The sequence below is a fragment of the Heptranchias perlo genome, chromosome 6 (genome assembly GCF_035084215.1).
Source record: "Heptranchias perlo isolate sHepPer1 chromosome 6, sHepPer1.hap1, whole genome shotgun sequence".
In the NCBI taxonomy this organism is placed as follows: Eukaryota; Metazoa; Chordata; class Chondrichthyes; order Hexanchiformes; family Hexanchidae; genus Heptranchias; species Heptranchias perlo.
Window position 1 is genome coordinate 4000628 of NC_090330.1, and position 20472 is coordinate 4021099.

The 20472-nt window shown below is 44.9% G+C and overlaps 1 protein-coding gene across 5 annotated transcripts in view; it reads right to left on the reverse strand.

The window, feature by feature from the left end:
* aamdc (adipogenesis associated, Mth938 domain containing) overlaps window positions 1-20472 on the reverse strand; it is a 40207-nt gene that overhangs the window by 17019 nt on the left and 2716 nt on the right. For 2 of the 5 annotated variants that reach the window (XM_067985630.1, XM_067985629.1), the window contains exons 2-3: window positions 3611-3775; window positions 1039-1134 (exon numbers count right to left, since the gene is read on the reverse strand). In XM_067985630.1, coding sequence (XP_067841731.1) covers window positions 1039-1134; window positions 3611-3742 — 228 coding nt within the window. In that variant the 5' untranslated portion in view covers window positions 3743-3775. Of the gene's footprint in view, window positions 1-1038; window positions 1135-3610; window positions 3776-9836; window positions 9977-20472 lie in introns of those variants that run through there. The other 3 variants (XM_067985632.1, XM_067985628.1, XM_067985631.1) reach the window with 3 other exon arrangements.

Consider the following 20472-nt stretch of genomic DNA (forward strand, 5'->3'; position numbering starts at 1 on the left):
CTGAGTGAAGAAGTTTCTCCTCATCTCAGTTTTGAAAGAGCAGCCCCTTATTCTAAGATTATGCCCCCTAGTTCTAGTTTCACCCATCCTTGGGAACATCCTTACCGCATCCACCCGATCAAGCCCCTTCACAATCTTATATGTTTCAATAAGATCGCCTCTCATTCTTCTGAACTCCAATGAGTAGAGTCCCAATCTACTCAACCTCTCCTCATATGTCCACCCCCTCATCCCCGGGATCAGCCGAGTGAACCTTCTTTGTACTGCCTTCTTATGTTCTTTTGCAGTGTAGTCACCATTGTAGCGCAGGGAAACGCGGCAGCCAGTTCCCACAAGCTCCCACAAACAGCAATGTGATAATTACCGGATTTAAAAAAAAAAGTGATGTTGGTTGAGGGATAAATATTGGCCCAGGACACCAGGTAGACCTCTCCTGTTCTTCTTCCAAATAGTGCTGTGGGATCTTTTATGCCATGGCAGGTGTGGCCCCGGTTTAACGCCTCATCCAAACATAACTCATGACAAATAATTTGCTTGGCAGGGGGTGGGAAAGCAGGAGATGACATCTCACCAATAGCAGCACTTATGTTCATGCAAACATTTATTTGGCAACTTTATGCATCACCTCCCTTCCCCTCACCCTTCAAGGCATCCTCACACATTGGTGAGAATAAACAATTGGTCAGTTTGCACCCCTCCCCTCAGATATCTGGGCCATGTCACCTTGTGCACACAATTTACCTGCACCCTTTCACCAAGCTCGCATGCCTGCACCACCACCCCCGCCCCCCCCAAACTCAGTTCCAGGATCTTGTATCACCCATTCCAATCCTGGAAACCCAGGACATCCTTATTTGCTACATCATTTAAGCAACTAATCACTTCCCTGCCCCAGGAATCCTGTACCTCGATCATAACATTGTTTGCACCACCCTTTTGTTTCGGAAAAAAAAACGATCACCTCAACTCATTTGAACAAAAGAACAATCGGAACTTTGAGCCGCAGTCAACCTTTTAACTGGAAGAGAACACACTAACCTGTAAAGCCTCGTTCATCCCGCGGCCAATAACCAATGTCTGAATGCCTTTGTTAATGATTTCCTCCAGGTCCGCTGGCTGTACTCCAGGGTAGTGCTAAACAGGAGGGAGAATAACTGTCAGGACGGACCTTTTTTTTTTAAAAAGCCCTTACTAGTCGATTTCCTGTGTAATTAAAATAAAGCAAGAACTCACATTTGTTGATATAGCACCTTTCACAACCTCAGGACGTCCCAAAGCGCTTCACAACCGATGAAAACGGAATCGAAAGGCGCAGACGACACCAGGGGCTGGATTTGAGGTGGTAGGGGTGCCAGCAAATCAGGGGCAGGGCGCAGAGAAGTGGGCGCAAACTGAATCCGCAGAGGGGGAGGAGCACGAGCGCGGCCCAGGAGCGGTGCTAGGCCTGAAGATGCTCGAGGGAACGGTTGCAAAGCGAGGACGTGGCTGATGGGTGTGGGCAGCGCCGGTGCTCGAGCAGAACGGGCAGCTAATCGGCGGCGAGGAGAGGCGGTCAGCAACTGCGTGCGTTGGAAGGGTTATTCAACCCGAGGGCATCACAGCTCAACCTCATTGCCCCGGTGCTCAACTGAAGTCCGCAAGCCTGCAGTGTCCAGGAGGATTCCCGTCTGGAGCAGGATCTCTTGGGCTGATTTTCTTTCCCCTTCCCTTTCTAGCCCAAGGACAAGGAAGTCAATTGTAGTGCTCCCCCTCCCCTAACTGAAGACCCAAATCCGCAGCGACTGGAAACTGACCCTGGGATCTTCCTGGACTCCGGCGTAGATCTTGACTTTGTGCGATGCTGTAAAACGGGGCGATGGTGAGATGGCGAGATGGCAACCCTTTTTGCATCTCTCCCAATTCTTATTTCCGTCGACTTTGATCTACCCCTATGACTCGGTATCACAAAGCTATCAGGGGAGATCCCTTCATGGAAATATATCGCCGTTCCTTCATCGTCGCTGGGTCAAAATCCTGGAACTCCCCACCTAACAGCACTGTGGGAGAACTTTCACCACACGGACTGCAGCGGTTCAAGGCGGCGGCTCACCACCACCTTCTCAAGGGCAATTAGGGATGGGCAATAAATGCCGGCCTCGCAGTGACGCCCACATCCCGTGAACAAATAAAAAAATATATATTTTTCTGCATTTTGCATTGAAGGTGACATCAGGTAATGAACAGTTCCCTAACCTTGGGTCAGAGTATCATTCCAAGGTGAAAAATGGATTATGCCACCTCATCAATCTGGCCTTCACCCACAATATTGAAAGAGCACTCCCTAGTGAGGCATTTCCACTTCTCATCAACAGAACTCACTTTTGGCTCTGTAACCCTTAGCTAGCAAAAAAAAACACTATCAATCTCAGTTTTGTCAATTGAAAATTTCAAAACTGGGAACGGTAGTTTTTTGTTAGGTGAGGGTATTAAAGGTTAGGGAACCAAGGAGGGTAAAGGGAGTTACGATATAGAACGTCCATGATCTAATAGAATGGCGGAACAGGCTCGAGGGGTTGAATGGCCTCCACCTGTTCATGTTCCGTATGGCCTCTGACTAAAACAACTTTGTTAATGCCGATTTGAGCCAAATTGTTGTTAATTTTGCACAATTAACAGCCGATCAGTAAATCGGGAAAATTTGTTTCCACTGGTCAGTGGGTCAGTCACCAGAGGGCATAAATTTAAGATCACCACCAAAAGAATGAATCATAGAATCGTACAACACAGGAGGCGGCCATTTGGCCCACAGTGCCTATGCCGGCTCTTTGAAAGAGCTCTCCACTTAGTCCCACTCCCCTGCTCTTTCCCCATAGCTCTGCAAATTTTTCCTTTTCAGGTATTTATCCAATTCCCTTTTGAAAGTTATTATTGAATCTGCTTCCACCGCCCTTTCAGACGGCGCATTCCGGATCATAACAACTCGCTGCGTAAAAAAATTCTCCTCATCTCCCCTCTGGTTCTTTTGCCAACTACCGTAAATCTGTGTCCTCTGGTTACCGACCCCCCTGCCACTGGAAACAGTTCTTCCCTATCTAGTCTATCAAACCCCTCGATTTTGAACACCTCTATTAAATCTCCCCTTAACCATATCTGCTCTATAAGAGAACAATCCCAGCTTCTCCTGTCTCTCCACATAACTGAAGTCTCTGGTACCATTCTAGTAAATCTCCCCTGCACCCTCTCTAAGGCCTTGACGTCCTTCCTAAAGTGTGGTGCCCAGAACTGAACACAATGCTCCAGCTGAGGAGGAACCAGTGATTTATAAAGGTTTAGTGGTTAAGCAAGGTTAGGAGGAATAGTTTCCATGCAGTGGGGTTCTTAGAACATGGAACACCCAACCAGAAACAGTAATGGAAGCAAAATTGATAATAGCTTTTAAAAGGGAACCGGATAAATATTTGGAAAAAACAAAAGTTTAAAAGGGTGTGGGGGAAGGGAATAGGACAAAGTGTATCTCTCTGAGCTGGCACAGGTGCAATGGGCTGAATGGCCTCCTTCTCCGCTGGGAAAAATTTTTTTTAGGAACAGGCAGAGTTCCTGACTCTTTCAAGGTACAACGGTTCTGACTCACATCAGTCCCCGTTTCTCTCCAGTCCCAGGTACGACTACCTCCTGGCCACACCTTGCAGTCCTTATAAGCAGTGGCAGAGTCTTGGACCTTCATGCGACCCCAAGAAAGTGAAGCTATTTGTGGAGACGACATAGTGGTAAAGGGCAATCAGTACCGCATCAAAACCTGGAAAGGAACATCAACCAGGTTTTAAAAAGCCATGCAGTGAGAAAACAAGAGGGCACCGATACACAATCGCACAATTTCACTGCAGACAGCAAGTTACTTGATCAGTTCCTATAATCCGCAGTACTGATGTGATTCTACTGTGAGACCCAACACTTTTATCAGTGTTTAGTGCACTGGCCTCTATTTTTCTTCCCTCCTCACCTGAAGGCACTGACTCTTCCACACAACCCTCCCACACTTCACCCTAGAAAATAGTGTGACGGAGGACGTCAAAGCCAAGCCTAATGTCCTCACCTAACATCCACGAACATAAATTTTCCCCCAAAAAAAAGACCACTGGACATTGGTGGGAAGTGAGAACCTTGGCTGATTTTTTTTTACCTCCCTAATCCAGAGGCACTGAGACCAACTATAGCACTCTCTGCTGTTGAGTTGGTCAGCAGGGGTAATGTGCCCACTGATTTTCTCTCCCCCTTCTAAAGTGTCAAACTTTTGGTTGGTTTGTGTCTCTCCCCTGCCCCACTTCCCAAGGACACAACAGAGATTGTGAATTTGGCACATGGGTAATTGTAGACAAAACTCTATGAAGTGTCTCAATCAAAATGTTAATCCATCTTTTACTTTAAGGTGATCGGCCTGCTATGGAAATCCCACACACCCTTCCGTGCCCCTTAATCTACAATCTTCAGGCTTTTAAAACCCAAACTTGGCATCATCCAATCACTAATTTACCTTGTCTTCTCTATTACTCTTTTCAACCTTGGCAGTGTCCTGTACTAGGGGCGTCGGCTCTCTACCTTGGCTTGGCAATTTGAAAAAAGTCAAACAGTTCCCAGCCTTATTTCCAAGTCACAATTTGTCAGTACATTTTCAAAGTTTGTCGTCACTATTTTTTGTACTTCTGCAATGGAAAACTAAAGCAGTGGTGTTTCCCAGTAAACCATTTTAGATTAAATTCTAGCTAACTTGCTGTGATTACATGGCAATCTTTCAATGGAATCATCATACACCAAATGAGTGCAGTGTTCTGCCCATCAAGACATTGGGCAGGGGTTGTCACTATGGAACAGCTGCTTAGCATACGTGCACTTTTTAAAAATTATTTCTGTACCCCTTTCTAGTCACTCTCTATAACTTTATCACTCTATCCCCTCATCCTTTTTTATTCCTGAGCTCTTGGTCTAAATTTTATCTCAATGTGCCCTGTTTAGATGGGTTGAATATTCCCAACACCAGTCCCAGTAGCATGGACTCTTGCTTATGTTAAGCTCCAACTACGTTGTTGTACTTGATTTTCTCAGAGAAAATCAAGACTCATAGAATCATACAGCACAGGAGGCCACCATTCAGCCCATCGTGTCTGTGCCGGCTCTTTGAAAACTATCCAATTAGTCCCACTCCCCTGCCCTTTCCCCATAGTCCTGCATATTTTTCCCCCTTCAAGTATTTATCCAATTCCCTTTTGAAAGTTACTATTGAATCTGCTTCCACCGCCAGTGCATTCCAGATCAGAACAACTCACTGTGTAAAAAAAAAAATTCTCCTCATCTCCCCTCTGGTTCTTTTGCCAATTACCTTAAATCTGTGTTCTCAGGTCATTGAACTTCCTGCCAGTGAAAACAGTTTCTCCTTCAAAACCCTTCATGATTTTGAACACCTCTATCAAATCTCCCCTTAAACTTCTCTGCTCTAAGGAGAACAATCCCAGCTTCTCCACTCTCCACATAACTGAAGTCCCTCATCCCTGGAACCATCTCCTCTCTAATGCATTCTTGGCCAGAACCTCAGCAGTGTGGGATTCCATTATTTTCTTCAGTCTTCCTACAAATCAACAGGCTTGTAACACCCAAGCTAGGCTTCACCTACCCATTACTCTGATTTATATCTCCTCTCCGGTATGGTATCGGCCATGACATCTACTACTGAAGAAACCTTTTATATTGCAACAGCAAGCTAGGGTTAATTTTTTGCTTAGTAATACAGGGTCATGATCACAATGAAAATCTCATCTCGGCATTCAAATAAATGTGCAATGCTTATGCTACAGTCTCCTGCTCTACAATGCCAAGCAAACACTTTCATGACATTTTCTTGTGATCACTCCCACCTCCTGCATTATTATGCTCCATGGAATAATATGACCAGCATTTACATTATTTAGTTAAATCAATCCCAATATTGAGCTGCTCTTGATGGCCTTGTCAGAAAGAAAGAACATTTATATAGCATCACATCGCTCAGAGCATCCTAAAGTGCATCACTTTCAATTAACTACTTTTGCAGCGCAGTTATCGTTATGTAGGCAAATGCAATATTCATCTTGCACACTACAAGGTCCCAAAAACTGCAATGAGATAAATTTGGGTACAGTAGTGTAGTGGTTATGGTACTGGACTAACACCCAGATCAAAACACTCAACAGTAAGTTGTGAAACTGAATTCAATAAATCCAGTATTGTGTGGCCTGGCTTCAAAACAAAAATAACCACAAATGTTGCCAGATTGTTGTAAAAACCCAACTGGCTCACTAATATCCTTCAGGGACAGGAGCTTGCTACCCCTACACTGTTCGGCCAACATTCCAGTCACACACTGATTGATGCTTAACGCCCCTCTGAAGTGGCCTAGCAAGTCCATCAGTTGTAAAAGTACTCAGTCAGGGCAACTAAGGATGGATGACCAACAGGGTGGACTGCACCAAGGTTACTTCGCCAGCGGCTCCCTCCCTTGACCTCTACCATCGAGAAGGACAAGAGCAGCAATGTGGTGGGAACGCAGTCATCTCCAACGCATGCACCTTCCTGATTTGGACATGTATCGCTGTTTCTTCATGGTCGCTGGGTCAATATCCTGGAATTTTCTACTTAACAGCACTGTGGGAGTATCGTCACTACAAGGGATGCGACAGTTCGAGGAGAAGGGCTCACCGTCACCTTCTCCAGGACAATGGATGCCAGCGTTGCCCACATCCTGAGATTTTTAAAAAATCAGCCAGGATTTCCGCTCATGATTGCATCCAGAGATCCCTACGTAGGAGGTAGAATGGGAAAGGACTGGGCTTGGGTGTATCACCCTTCTCAGTTGAACAATCTGCCAACAGTTAGTACCTTCAGAAAAGGAAGGGGAAAAAAAATTGGCAAAAAAACCCCCCATAGATTTTATATCATTGCTTTCCACAAGATCCAGCCGTGGGAGCCGTTGATTTATTGGTGTCTGCCGAACAGCAAGACCTGGACAACATCCAGGCTTGGGCTGATAACTGGCAAGTAATATTTGCGCCAGACATATTCTGGCATGGGTGGAGGATTGGTTATCTGACAGGAAGCAGAGAGTTGGGATAAATGGTTCATTCTCGGACTGGCAACCAGTAGCCAGTGGTGTTCCGCAGGGGTCGGTACTGGGTCCCCAACTCTTTACAATCTATATTAACGATTTGGAGGAGGGGACCGAGTGTAACATATCAAAGTTTGCAGATGATACAAAGATGGGAGGGAAAGTGGAGTGTGAGGAGGACATAAAAAACCTACAGGGGGATATAGACAGGCTGGGTGAGTGGGCGGAGATTTGGCAGATGCAATACAATATTGGAAAATGTGAGGTTATGCGCTTTGGCAGGAAAAATCAGAGAGCAAGTTATTATCTTAATGGCAAGAAACTGGAAAGTACTGCAGTACCAAGGGATCTGGGGGTCCTAGTGCAAGAAAATCAAAAAGTTAGTATGCAGGTGATCAAGAAGGCCAACGGAATGTTGGCTTTTATTGCTAGGGGGATAGAATATAAAAACAGGGAGGTATTGCTGCAGTTACTTAAGGTACTGGTGAGACCACACCTGGAATACTGCACACAGTTTTGGTCTCCATACTTAAGAAAAGACATACTTGCTCTCGAGGCAGTACAAAGAAGGTTCACTCGGTTAATCCCGGGGATGAGGGGGCGGACATATGAGGAGAGGTTGAGTAGATTGGGACTCTACTCATTGGAGTTCAGAAGAATGAGAGGCGATCTTATTGAAACATAAGATTGTGAAGGGGCTTGATCGGGTGGATGGGGTAAGGATGTTCCCAAGGATGGGTGAAACTAGAACTAGGGGGCATAATCTTAGAATAAGGGTCTGCTCTTCCAAAACTGAGATGAGGAGAAACTTCTTCACTCAGAGGGTGGTAGGTCTGTGGAATTTGCTGCCCCAGGAAGCTGTGGAAGCTACATCATTAAATAAATTTAAAACAGAAATAGACAGTCTCCTAGAAGTAAAGGGAATTAGGGGGTTACGGGGAGTGGGCAGGAAATTGGACATGAATTTAGATTTGAGGTTAGGATCAGATCAGCCATGATCTTATTGAATGGCGGAGCAGGCTCGAGGGGCCGATTGGCCTACTCCTGCTCCTATTTCTTATGTTCTTATGATCTTACAAGTGCCAGGCAATGACCATCTCCAACAAGAGAGAGTCTAACCACCTCCCCTTGACATTTAACAGCATTACCATCGCTGAATCCCCCACTATCAACATCCTGGAGGTCACCATTGACTAGAAACTTAACTGGTCCAGCCATATAAATAGTGTGGCTACAAGAACAGGTCAGAGGCTGGGTATTCTGCGATGAGTGACTCACCTCCTGACTCCCCAAAGCCTTTCCACCATCTACAAGGCACAAGTCAGGAGTGTGATGGAATACTCTCCACTTGCCTGAATGAGTGCAGCTCCAACAACACTCAAGAAGCTTGACAACATCCAAGACAAAGCATCTCGCTTGATTGGCACCCCATTCAGCACCCTAAACATTCACTCCCTTCACCACTGGCGCACAGTGGCTGCAGTGTGTACCATCCACAGGATGCACTGCACCAACTCACCAAGGCTTCGACAGCACCTCCCAAACCCACGACCTCTACCACCTAGAAGGTCAAGGGCAGCAGACACATGGGAACACCACCACCTGCAAGTTCCCCTCCAAGTCACACACCATCCTGACTTGGAAATATACCGCCGTTCCTTCATCGTTGCTGGGTCAATATCCTGGAACTCCCTACCTAACAGCACTGTGGGAGAACCTTCACACATGGACTGCAGCGGATCAAGAAGGCAGCTCACCACCACCTTCTCAAGGGCAATTAGGGATGGGCAATAAATGCTGGCCTTGCCAGCGATGCCCAAATCCCATGAACGAATAATTAAAAAAAACAAGGTTTACGTATTCAGAGATACTAAAGCAGCTGAAACTGAGCAGCGATTTATCTGTTCAGAGCCCGGATTGTCTGCTTTTCTCAATTTTATAGCGCATACAGAAAGGAGTTGTGTATAAACCTATATGTACTTTGTAAATCAGTAGACACAGACCTTACTTCCAAACACCATCTCCCTGGCAAGAAAGTCCCCAAAAAATGTTGAATGTTTTACTTTTACACACAATGGTACACACTAGTGTCAGCCGTGGCTCAGCGGGTAGCACTCTCGCCTTCGAGGCAGAAGGTTGTGGGTCCAAGGCCCGCTCCAGAGTCTTGAGCACGTAATCTAGGCTGACGTTCCCAGTGCAGTACTGAGGGAGTGCTGCACTGTCGGAGGTGCCACCTTTCGGATGAGACGTTAAACCGAGGCCCCGTCTGCCCTCTCAAGTGGGCATAAAAAAAAATCCCATGACACTATTTCGAAGGAGAGCAGGGTGTTCTCCCTGGGCCAATATTTATCCCTCAACCATTACAAACTGATTATCTGGTTTTTATCTCATTGCTTTTCTGGGATTTTGCTGTGCACAATTGGCTGCCACGTTGCCTACGTTACAACAGTGACTACACTTCAAAAGTATTTAATTGGCTGTAAAGCACTTTGGGACGTCCTGAGGTTGTGAAAGGCGCTATATAAATGCAAGTTAGTTGCTTCATTTGTTCTTTCACTGGAGTTAATTAAAAATGACATCCAGTGAGATAAGCTCTAATGCCGTGGCACCTGTTCCGAAGGAATGATGTATAAGCTGTGTTAAATGACAATAGTCATGCCCAGATCTTAAACAAGATTTATGTATTCAGAGATACTAAAGCAGCTGAAACTGAGCAGAGATTTACCTGTTCAGAGCCTGGATTGTCTGCTTTCCTCAATTCTATAGCACAAAGGAGTTGTGTATGAACTATATGTACTTTGTAAATCGGTAGACACAGACCTTATTTCCAAACGCCATCTCTGGAATAATCTTTCTATTTGAGGATCGTGAAATCTAACTCTGTCGTGGCTGGGTTTCAGCTATGACCGTCTGTTGGCTATAATTGGAATACCGTGAACTGTTAAAGAGGAACTTCAGTCCTGCTTTCAAAACCTCTTATTTATCACACATTAATAAACTTCATGTCTCGTTGAATCAGAAATTAATTTAAATAAAATGAATCATGAAATCTTGAAGGGGGGGGGGGGGAAATGGGGAAAAAGAAACATTTCCCCTCTATCCCTTCCCTCCTGACGGCACTGTTCTTTGCTCAGGAGGTATAGATCCACATGAACCAAAAGTCCTCCAGTGCCTCTCCCTAGTCTCGTTCTTGTGTGGCGGTGAGGGCATCAGTTGAGCCCAATCCCATGCTCACCCAACATTCACACCAGTGCAATTTTTTAAGCTAGGGTCAGTGCATTTAGGAGTGGGAGTACTGGCTGAGTTTTTTCACCTTCCCTAGCGCAGGTGTGCTTGAGGCCAACAGTTACAACGAATAACAACTTGCATTTATATAGCGCCTTTAACAAAGTAAAACATCCCAGGATGCTTCACAAGAACGATCAAACAAAATTTGACACCGAGCCACAAAAGAAGATATTAGGACAGGTGACCAAAAGCTTGGTCAAAGAGCTAGGTTTTAAAGAGCGTCTTAAACGAGGAGAGGTAGAGAGGTGGAGACATGTATTGAGGGAATTCCAGAGCTTAGGGCCGAGGCAGCTGAAGGCACGGCCACCAATGGTGAAGTGAAGAAAATTGCGAATGCGCAAGAGGCCAGAATTGGAGGAGCGTAGAGATCTCGGAGTGTTGTAGGGCTAGAGGAGGTTACAGAGATAGGGAGGGGCGAGGCCCTGGAGGGATTTGAAAACAAGGATGAGAATTTTAAAATGGAGACATTGCCGGACCAGGAGCCAATGTAGGTCAGCGAGCACAGGGATGATGGGTGAACAGGACTTGGTGCGAGTTAGGATACAGCCAGAGTTTTGGATGAGCTCAAGTTTACGGAGGGTGGACGATGGGAGGCTGGCCAGGAGAGCATTGGAATAGTCGAGTCTAGAGGCATGCCATGACAAAGACATGGATGAGGATTTCAGCAGATGAGCTGAGGCAGGGTGGAGACGGGCGATGTTATGGAGGTGGAAGTTATGGCCTAAGCAGAAAACTGGTTGACCCAGCTCAGAGGTGCACTATGAAATTACATGTTAATCTAGACACTATTAAAAATGGCGAGTGGCTTCTAAAGGTATTACAACACATTACAAGACCGTGAGGCCTATCTAACGTTATGTGACAGACCCACTAAAATCACATCTCTCTCACCCCCCACCCACTTCATTGCAATTGATATTGGGTTGCTGAATGCAAAATCTATGTTGTCCCCACTTCATCCCTCAGTATATTTCCACAATGCTTTGTTATAAATATAAGACAGTCACTAATAAATCCAATAAGGAATTCAGGAGAAACTTCTTCACTCAGAGTGACTAGAATGTGAAACTCACTACCACAAGGAGTAGTTGAGGTAAATAGCATAGATTGATTTGTCCTGAATACTGCACTTGGTCTTGATTCTCCACATGCAATACTACAGGAGATCAACTAGATATTCTTAAATAAAAACAGAAAATGCTGGAAATACTCAGGAATGGCAGCATCTGTGGAGAGAGAAACAGAGTTAACGTTTCAGGACAGTGACCTGCCATCAGAACTGGAAGAAGTTATAGATTTAACAGTTTTTAAGCAAGTACAGAGCCAGGGAAAGTGGAGGAGGGTAGGAAAGAACAAAAGGGAAAGATTAAAAAAGGGACAGACATGATTAAATGACAAAAGATACAATGGTGCAAGGCAAAAGGGGGTGGGGTAATGGGACAAGTAAACAAAGTTAAATTGGGTGCAGAGATGTAAAGGCTTACAGCAGAACCATTAGCAGCACCAGCTGTCGCAGAAAATGGGAGCAGTGGTTATGATCTAAGGTTGAGGCCAGAATGCTGTGAAGTGCCTAATTGAAGAATGAGGTGCTGTCCTTCGAGCTTGCATTGAGCTTCATTGGAACAGTATAGGAGGCCGAGGACAGAGGACAGAGTGGGAATGGGATGGAGAATTAAAGACGCTGCCCGACCTGCAAGTGTTTCCAGCGTTTTCTGTTTTTATTTTGGATTTCCAGCATCCGCAGTATTTTGGTATCGTTTTAATATTCTTACAAATGGTCACTTCTAAAGGTGGAGCTGAAGACTACTTGCAACAACAATGTTAATTTATATAGCGCTTTTATCATAGTAAAATGTCCCAAGGCGCTTCACAGGAGCGATTTTCAAACAAAATTTGACACCAAGCCACATAAGGAGATATTAGGACAGGTGAGATAGGTTTTAAAGAGGGTCTTAAAGGTGTAGAGAGGTGGAAAAATGGGGGATGCGCAAGAGGCCAGAATTCAAGGAGCACAGAGATCTGAGGGTTGTAGGGCTGGAGGAAGTTAGAGAGATAGGGAGGGGCAAGGCCATGGAGGGATTTGAAAAAAAGGATGAGAATTTTAAAATCGAAGTGTTCCTGGATCAGGAGCCAATGTGGGTCAGCTAGCACAGGGGTGATAGGTGAACGGGACTTGGAGAGAGTTAGAATATGGGCAGCGGAATCTTGGATGAGCTCAAGTTTATGGAGGGTGGAAGATGGGAGGCCAGCGAGGAGAGCATTGGAAGAGTCAAGTCTAGAGGCAACAAAGGTATGGATTAGGGTTTCAGCAGCAGATGAGCTGAGGCAGGGGTGGAGATGGGCGTTACGAAGGTGGAAGTAGGCAGTCTTGGTGATGGAGTGAATGTGGGGTCAGAAGCTCATCTCAGGGTCAACTAGGACGCCAAGGTTGCGAAAGGTCTGGTTCAGCCTCAGACAGTGGCCAGGGAACGGAGTTTGCGGTGAGAACCAAAGACAATGGCTTTGGTCTTCCCAATATTTAGTTAGAGGAAATTTTTGTTCATCCAATACCTCGGACAAACAGTGTGACAAATCAGAGACAGTGGAGGGGTTAAGGCAGGTGGTAGTAACGTAGAGCTGGGTGTTGTCTGTGTACATGTGGAACCTGAAGTCATGTTTTCGGATGATGTAGCCTTGGGGCAGCATGTAGATGAAAAATAGGAGGGGGCCAAGGACAGATGCTTGGGGGACTCCAGAGGTAATGTGCAGGAGCAGGAAGAGAAGCTAAGGATTTGAACTTCTGCATACAAGAATGACAAAAGGATTGCAGATCAACTTAATATGTTTAACCTAAGAATCTGGAGGGTGTATAACATCAGGCCCAACAGGAGCGAAGGCTTGAAGGAGAGACGGAGGCTTTATGGGATACAAGAACTATCCAATCCACAAAACCGCACAGCAAATGACACCAGGATTTAAATATCCCAACTGTTTAAAAGGCAAGCATCACAAGGGCTGCATAAATCAATCAACAGCCGTCACCATTATATTGAATTGTAAAATTTAACAGCACAGGAGGCGGCTATTTGGCTGATCATGCCTGCGCCAGCTCTCTGAAAGAACTACCCACTTAGTTCCATTCCCCTGCCCCTCCTCCATATCCTTTAAAAAAAAATTTTAAATTGTAAAAGGAGTTACGTATTCTGCTTTCGGTAGGAGACACTGAGGCTAGGGCTCCAAATGCACCTCTACCGCCTTTAAGATGCTCCTTAAAACCTACTTCTTTGACCAAGCTTTTGGTCACCTGTCCCAATATCTCATGTGGCTCCACGTCAAATTTTTTCTGATAAACGTTCCACAGCGCTTCACGGGAGAGTTAACAAGGCACTACACAAGTGCAAGTTGTTGCCTTAAAAAAATGTATTTTCGTATATAAATACCCAAGTTATGTATTCCCCGGTACCATTCAGTTACACTAATCCCAATGACACAGCTTGTCAAATCACCCATTGTAATATCACTGCTTTGGTCACACTGACCTTCCGTTGCTGTCTGCTATAAAATGCAGCCTCTGCTGGCAAAAGCAACAGAACAAGTCAACAGATACCACGACTGCACAGTTTAAGAGCCTGAAACCTGAGCAGCGCAAGCTAACAGCGCGAATAGTAAATAACATCAGGACTGTGCAACAGCCTGGAAGATAACTCTTCTGCAGGGAGACCATCACACCAGGCCTACATAACCCAAAAGCCTGAAGGGAGAATGAGATTAGGAGTAGATAACCAGCAGCCTGAAGGGCCTTGTATTTTATTAGCATCTTATCTTATTTTTTTAATTCAAAAATTAGGGATGTGGCCATCGCTGGCAAGGCCGGCATTTATTGCCCATCACTAATTGCCCTTGAGAAGGTGGTGGTGAGCCTCCACAGTCCGTGTGGTGAAGGTTCTCCCACAGCGCTATTAGTTAGGGAGTTCCAGGATTTTGACCCCGCAACGATGAAGGAATGGAGATATATTTCCATGTCGGGATGATGTGTGACTTGTTTGGGGGTGGGGGGGGGGGGCGGAAACATGCAGGTAGTGGTGTTCCCATGTGCCTGCTGCCCTTGGCCTTCTAGGTGACAGAGGTTGCAGGTTTGGGAGGTATTGTTGAAGAAGCCTTGGCGAGTTGCTGCAGTGCATCTTATAGATGGTATCCTCGTGACATCTCAAGGTGCTTTACAACCAAAGGGTTACTTTTGAAGTGCAGTCTCTGTTATGCAGGCAAACTCAGCAGCCAGAAAGGAAAGTGACACCAGTACCTGCATAAGCCCCAAATCGCAGGTTAGAGTGACACCATGACTGCATAACCAGTGAGCCTAAAAACACAAGGATTGTGTTACAGCCTGAAGGTTGATTGCACCAGTTTTGATGAAGGATTACACCAAAAACGTTAATCTAACTTCCTCTTTCAGATGCTGAGCATTTCCAGTATTTTCTGTTCTCGTTTCTGCACAATCCGCAAGCCTCAAAAGACAGCATGATGCCAGGTTAAGTGATAGCAGGACTGGATCACCTAAAGCTCAAAAAGGGAAATGAGAATGGAACCCAAGAGTCTGAAGGCAGAGTTATACCAGGAGAGACACTGTAGTTGCAATGTCACACAGTAATTTATTTTCTAGCAAACCACTTTACAGATTGCCACAAATTAATTCTGATGTGCCACCAGGTGCTTTATTGGAATTGTTGCTTAAAGGACTTCAGGAGGACCCTGCTATACGTTAGTCAGTCCACCTTAGTTCTGCCACGTCCAAAATATCTAGTGCTCGTTTAAATTTAAAAGCATGTCCAATCCCAATTCAGGTTTCTTATTTTTCTACTGTCCTCATTATTTCACAAACCCAAATTGTATCTCCCCTTATTTTTCCACTGTGCTAATGATAATCTTTGTTCTAATCAAAGTCCTGGAATCCAGTGTAACCCATCCACATAAATCAATGTCCTTTTCAAGGTAGGGCAACCATACCTGAATGTAACCTATGCCTGGTGCATTAAACATGTATGGGTTAATGAGTTGAACTGATTTACTGATTCAGTTACACTGAATATACTCAGTGGAACAGCTCCATACTAAACTATTGTTTTCTTTTTTGCCGATGTGTGCAGTATTTTTTTTGAATTATTATGGTCAAGAAAGAAGTTGCATTTATATAGCGCCTTTCACAACCTCAATGTCCCGAAGCGCTTTACAGCCAATGAAGTACTTTTGAAGTGTACTCACTGATGTAATGTGGGAAATGTGGTAGCCGATTTGCACACAAGGTCCCATAAACAGCAACTTGATATTGACCAGATCTGTTTTTAGTGATGTTGATTGAGGGATAAATATTGGCCCAGGACACTGGGGAGAACTCCCCTGCTCTTTGAGTAATGCCATGGAATCGTTCAAAGTCACATCTGAAAGACAACACCTTCAACAGTGCAGCACTCCCTCAGTACTGCACTGAAGTGTCAGCCTAGATTTTGTGCTCAAGCCTCTGGAACCATAGAAAAGATACAGCACAGTAGGGGGCCATTTGGTCCATGCCAGCTCGAAGAACAACCAGGTGCCCATTCTAATCCCACCTTCCAGCACTTTAGGTGTAGGTCCAGGTACTTTAAAAAGAGTTGAGGGTCCCTGCTTCTACCACCAATTTGGGCAGCAAATTCCATACACCCACCGCCCTCTGGGTAAAAAAGTTTATCCTCATGTCCCCTCTAATCCTTCCGCCAATCAACTTAAATCTATGTCCTCTAGTTCTTGAACTCTCCGCTAAGGGGAAACAGGTACTTCCTGTCTACTCTATCTGGGCCCCTCATAATTTTGTACACCTCAATCAAGTCTCCCCTCAGCCGCCTCTGCTCCAAGGAAAACAACCCCAGCCTATCCAATCTCTCCTCATAGCTGCAATTTCCAAGCCCTGGCAACATTCTTGTAAAACGTCTCTGGCAGAACTAAGGTGGACTGACTAACGTATAGCAGGGTCCTCCTGAAGTCCTTTAAGCAACAATTCCAATAAAGCACCTGGTGGCACATCAGAATTAATTTGTGGCAATCTGTAAAGTGGTTTGCTAGAAAATAAATTACTGTGCGACATTGCAACTACAGTGTCTCTCCTGGTATAACTCTGCCTCCAGAGCAATTACATCCTTCCTGTAATGTGGTGACCAGAACTGTGCACAATACTCCAGCTGTGGCCTTACCAGCGTTTTATACAGTTCCATCATTACATCCCTGCTTTTGTATTCTATACCTCTGTTAATAATGGAGCGCATTCCGTATGCCTTCTTCACAACCTTATCTACCTGTCCTGCCACCTTCAGGGACCTGTGCACATGCGCGCCAAGGTCTCTCACTTCCTCCACTCCTCTCAATATATTCCCGTTTACTGCGTATTCCCTTTTACTGTTTGCCCTCCCTAAGTGCATTACCTCACACTTCTCCTGGTTGAACTCCATTTGCCACTTTTCCGCCCACTCCACCAACCCATTGATATCTTCTTGGAGTCTACAGCTATCCTCTTCACTATCAACTACACGGCCAATTTTTGTGCCGTCTGCAAATTTGCCAATCATGCCCCCTACATTCAAGTCCAAATCATTAATATATACTACAAACAGCAAGGGACCCAACACTGAGCCCTGTGGCATACCACTGGAAACGGATTTCCATTTGCAAAAACATCCGTTGACTTTTACCCTTTGTTTCCTGTTACTGAGCCAATTTTGGATCCAATTCACCACATTTCCCTGTATCCCATGGGCTTTTACCTTTCTGACCAGTCTGCCATGTGGGACCTTGTTAAATGCCTTACTAAAATCCATGTAGACAACATCCACTGCACTACTCTCATCAATCCTTCTTGTCACTTACTCAAAGAATTATCAGATTTGTAAGGCATGACCTTCCCTGAACAAATCCATGCTGACTATCCCTGATTAAACCATGCCTTTCCAAGTGACAGTTTATCCTATCTCTCAGTATTGATTCACATAGTTTGCCCACCACCGAGGAAAGACTGACTGGCCTATAATTGTTCGGCCTTTCCCTCGTACCCTTTTCAAACAATGGTATTACGTTTGCAGTCTTCCAGTCCTCCGGTACCTCCGCTGTATCTAGTGAGGATTGGAAAGGGATCAGAGCATCTGCTATTTCCTCCCTGGCGTCCTTCAATAGCCTAGGAAACAATCCATCCGGCCATGGTGACTTACCAACTTCCAAGGATTCCAGTCCCTCTAGTACTTCTCTCTCGTTATGTTTACCTATCCAATATTTCACACCTCTCCTCTTTAACTACTACGTCCGGATCATCCCTTTCCTTTGTGAATACGGAGACAAAATATTCATTTAAAACCCTACCCACATCCTTCTACACACAAGTTACCCTTATCATCCCTGATAGGTCCCACCTTTTCCTTAGCTATCCTCTTGTTCTTAATGTACTGATAAAACATCTTTGGGTTTTCTTTAATCTTACTAGCTAATATTTTTTCATGTCCTCTCTTTGCTTTCCTTAATTCCTTTTTTACGTCATCCCTCTAGGCTTTCTGCAGTATTTAGTTTTCTGTGACAGTCATAAGCTTTCTTTTTCTGCTTTATCTTGCCCCATATACTTCGAGACAACCAGGGGGGCTCTAAATTTGGCAGTGCCACCCTTTTTCTTTGAGGGGACGTGTCTGCATTGTACCCGTAGAATTTCACTTTTTAGTGCCTCCCACTGACTTGCCACTGATTTCTCCTCAAGTGGACTGGACACATAATCAGCGTGGATTATGTGAAGTCTCTAGAGTGGGTCTTGAACCTACAACCCTCTGACTCAGGTGAGCGTTACCACTGAGCCACAGCTAATGTGAATGGGCATTCTGGGCTATTTACCCTTCCCTTGCACTGAAGTCCAGTCCACTTCTGCCAAATCACCTCTTAGTTCTGTAAAATTTGCCTTCCCCCAATTTAAAACATTTACTCAAGTGGGGCTTGAACCCACAACCTTCTGACTCAAAGGAGAGAGTGCTACCAACTGAGCCACAATTGAGGTAGGTGCCATCAGAGATTGGGGAATGATGCAACAGCCAAAGCAGCGAAGAACTGCCAAGAGCCTCTAGGGGATGATCTCAAAGGCTGTTGGGAAAGCAGCGATTGACGTAAGGGAACAGTCAAGGAGGGGGTTGAACTCTCTCTTGTTGGAGATGATCATTGCCTGGCAATGACCATCTCCAACTACACCTTGTGTAGCGGAAACAGAAAAGCACAACTGAAATGAACTTCTTAAAAGACTTCAGCTGAAATAGTGCTTGGCTCCCACCACCAAAAGATCAGAAATGCCTCTTCAATACAGGCATTCTCCCACGAAGTGAAGCTTTGCAGAAATGAACCAGGATTAGAGTAGGTAAAATTGCAATTGTGACAATTAGCATGGATATGGTGAACAGTACGAGATGTCATCCACTCTCTTCCCCCAAAAGGCTGTGGTTGCAGGGTCAATTGAAACTGTCAAGACTGAAATTGATAGATTTTTGTTAGGCAAGGCTATCAAAGGATATGGAGCAAAGACATGTACAGATCAACCATGATCTAACTGAATGGCAGAACAGGTTCAAGGGGCTGAATGGCCTACTCCTGTTCCTATGTAAGCAGCTTTCAATGATATAAACTTAGCATCAGCGCTGCAGATATTGTTTTCCTGGTGGCTAAAACAGATGTCCCAGATTTATCTGCATCTCCCTAACAGTATGTAGCGCAGCCAAACGTGAAACTCGGTATCAGTTGTTAAAATACCTAACCTTGAGACAATGTGGAGGAGGGTGAGGAGAATTAGCTGGGCTGATCTGTGTTCATACAACTATTTCAAAATATATATTTTTTGAAACCTTGTATTCTGAGGAAAAAAGGGATTATCCTAGCTCAGTCAGTTTATTTAGCAAATAGTTCCTAGGTACAATGCCTGATCTATGCTAAGATAGCCAATTGCAGCTGTGGTGACGGCAGTGACACTGCAACTGGCCTTAATACTTCAGTGCAAGGGAAGGGTAAATAGCCCAGAATGCCCATTCACATTAGCTGTGGCTCAGTGGTAACGCTCACCTGAGTCAGAGGGTTGTAGGTTCAAGACCCACTCTAGAGACTTAACATAATCCACGCTGATGCTCCCAGTGCAGTATTGAGGGAGTGCTGCAATGAGGGAGTGCTGTCTTTCGGGTGAGACATTAAACCAAAGCCCCGCCTGCCCTCTCAGGTGGATGGAAACAAACCTATGGGGCACTATTTCGAAGAACAGAAGAGGAGTTCGCCCCAGTGTCCAGGCCAATATTTATCCCTCAACCAATATCACTAAAACAGATTATCTGGTCATTATCACATTGCTGTTTGTGGGATCTTGCTGTGTGCAAATTGACTGCCACGTTTTCTACATTACAACAGTGATTGCATTTCAAAAGTACTTCATTGGCTGTAAAGCACTTTGGGACGTCCTGAGGTCGTGAAAGGCGCTATAGAAATGCACGTTCTTTCATCTTTCTATTGCTATTTAGCAGCCATGATGGAAATGCGGGTGCGGTTTGAGGAGGATAGAATTGGGGCTGGACTGTGACCAGCCCCCACTGACAAACAGGGTGCTATGTTTGCCATCTAGGCTCATGAATAATTAGCTGCTTGAGCAAGATATTGAAGAGCAACTAGCAGCCAAGGAGTCAACAACTTCAGGAGAGGAAGGGAGAAAATTGGCAAGAGAAAGAAAAGCATAACTTTAAAAAAAAACCTTTACTGGGTTAAAAGTAAGGTTGCTTCCAACCAGTTTTGAGTGAACCATCTGGAAATTACTTCTGGCTTAAAATGCAAACCAGACACTGAAAATCTGACTTATAAATAGAAGTCTCTTTCCTTTCCCCCCCCCACCTTCGTTCTTTTTGTCTTAAGGTGGAGTGGCATTAATAGTTAAGGTTGTCTATTCAGTTTGATTATCAACAAAGCAAATAACTGAATTAAGCCATAATTTGGCTCCCCCTCTTCCTCATATACATATTGCCCCTTGGCAAAATCATCCAAAGACATAGGGTCAGCTTCCAAATGTGTGCCAACGA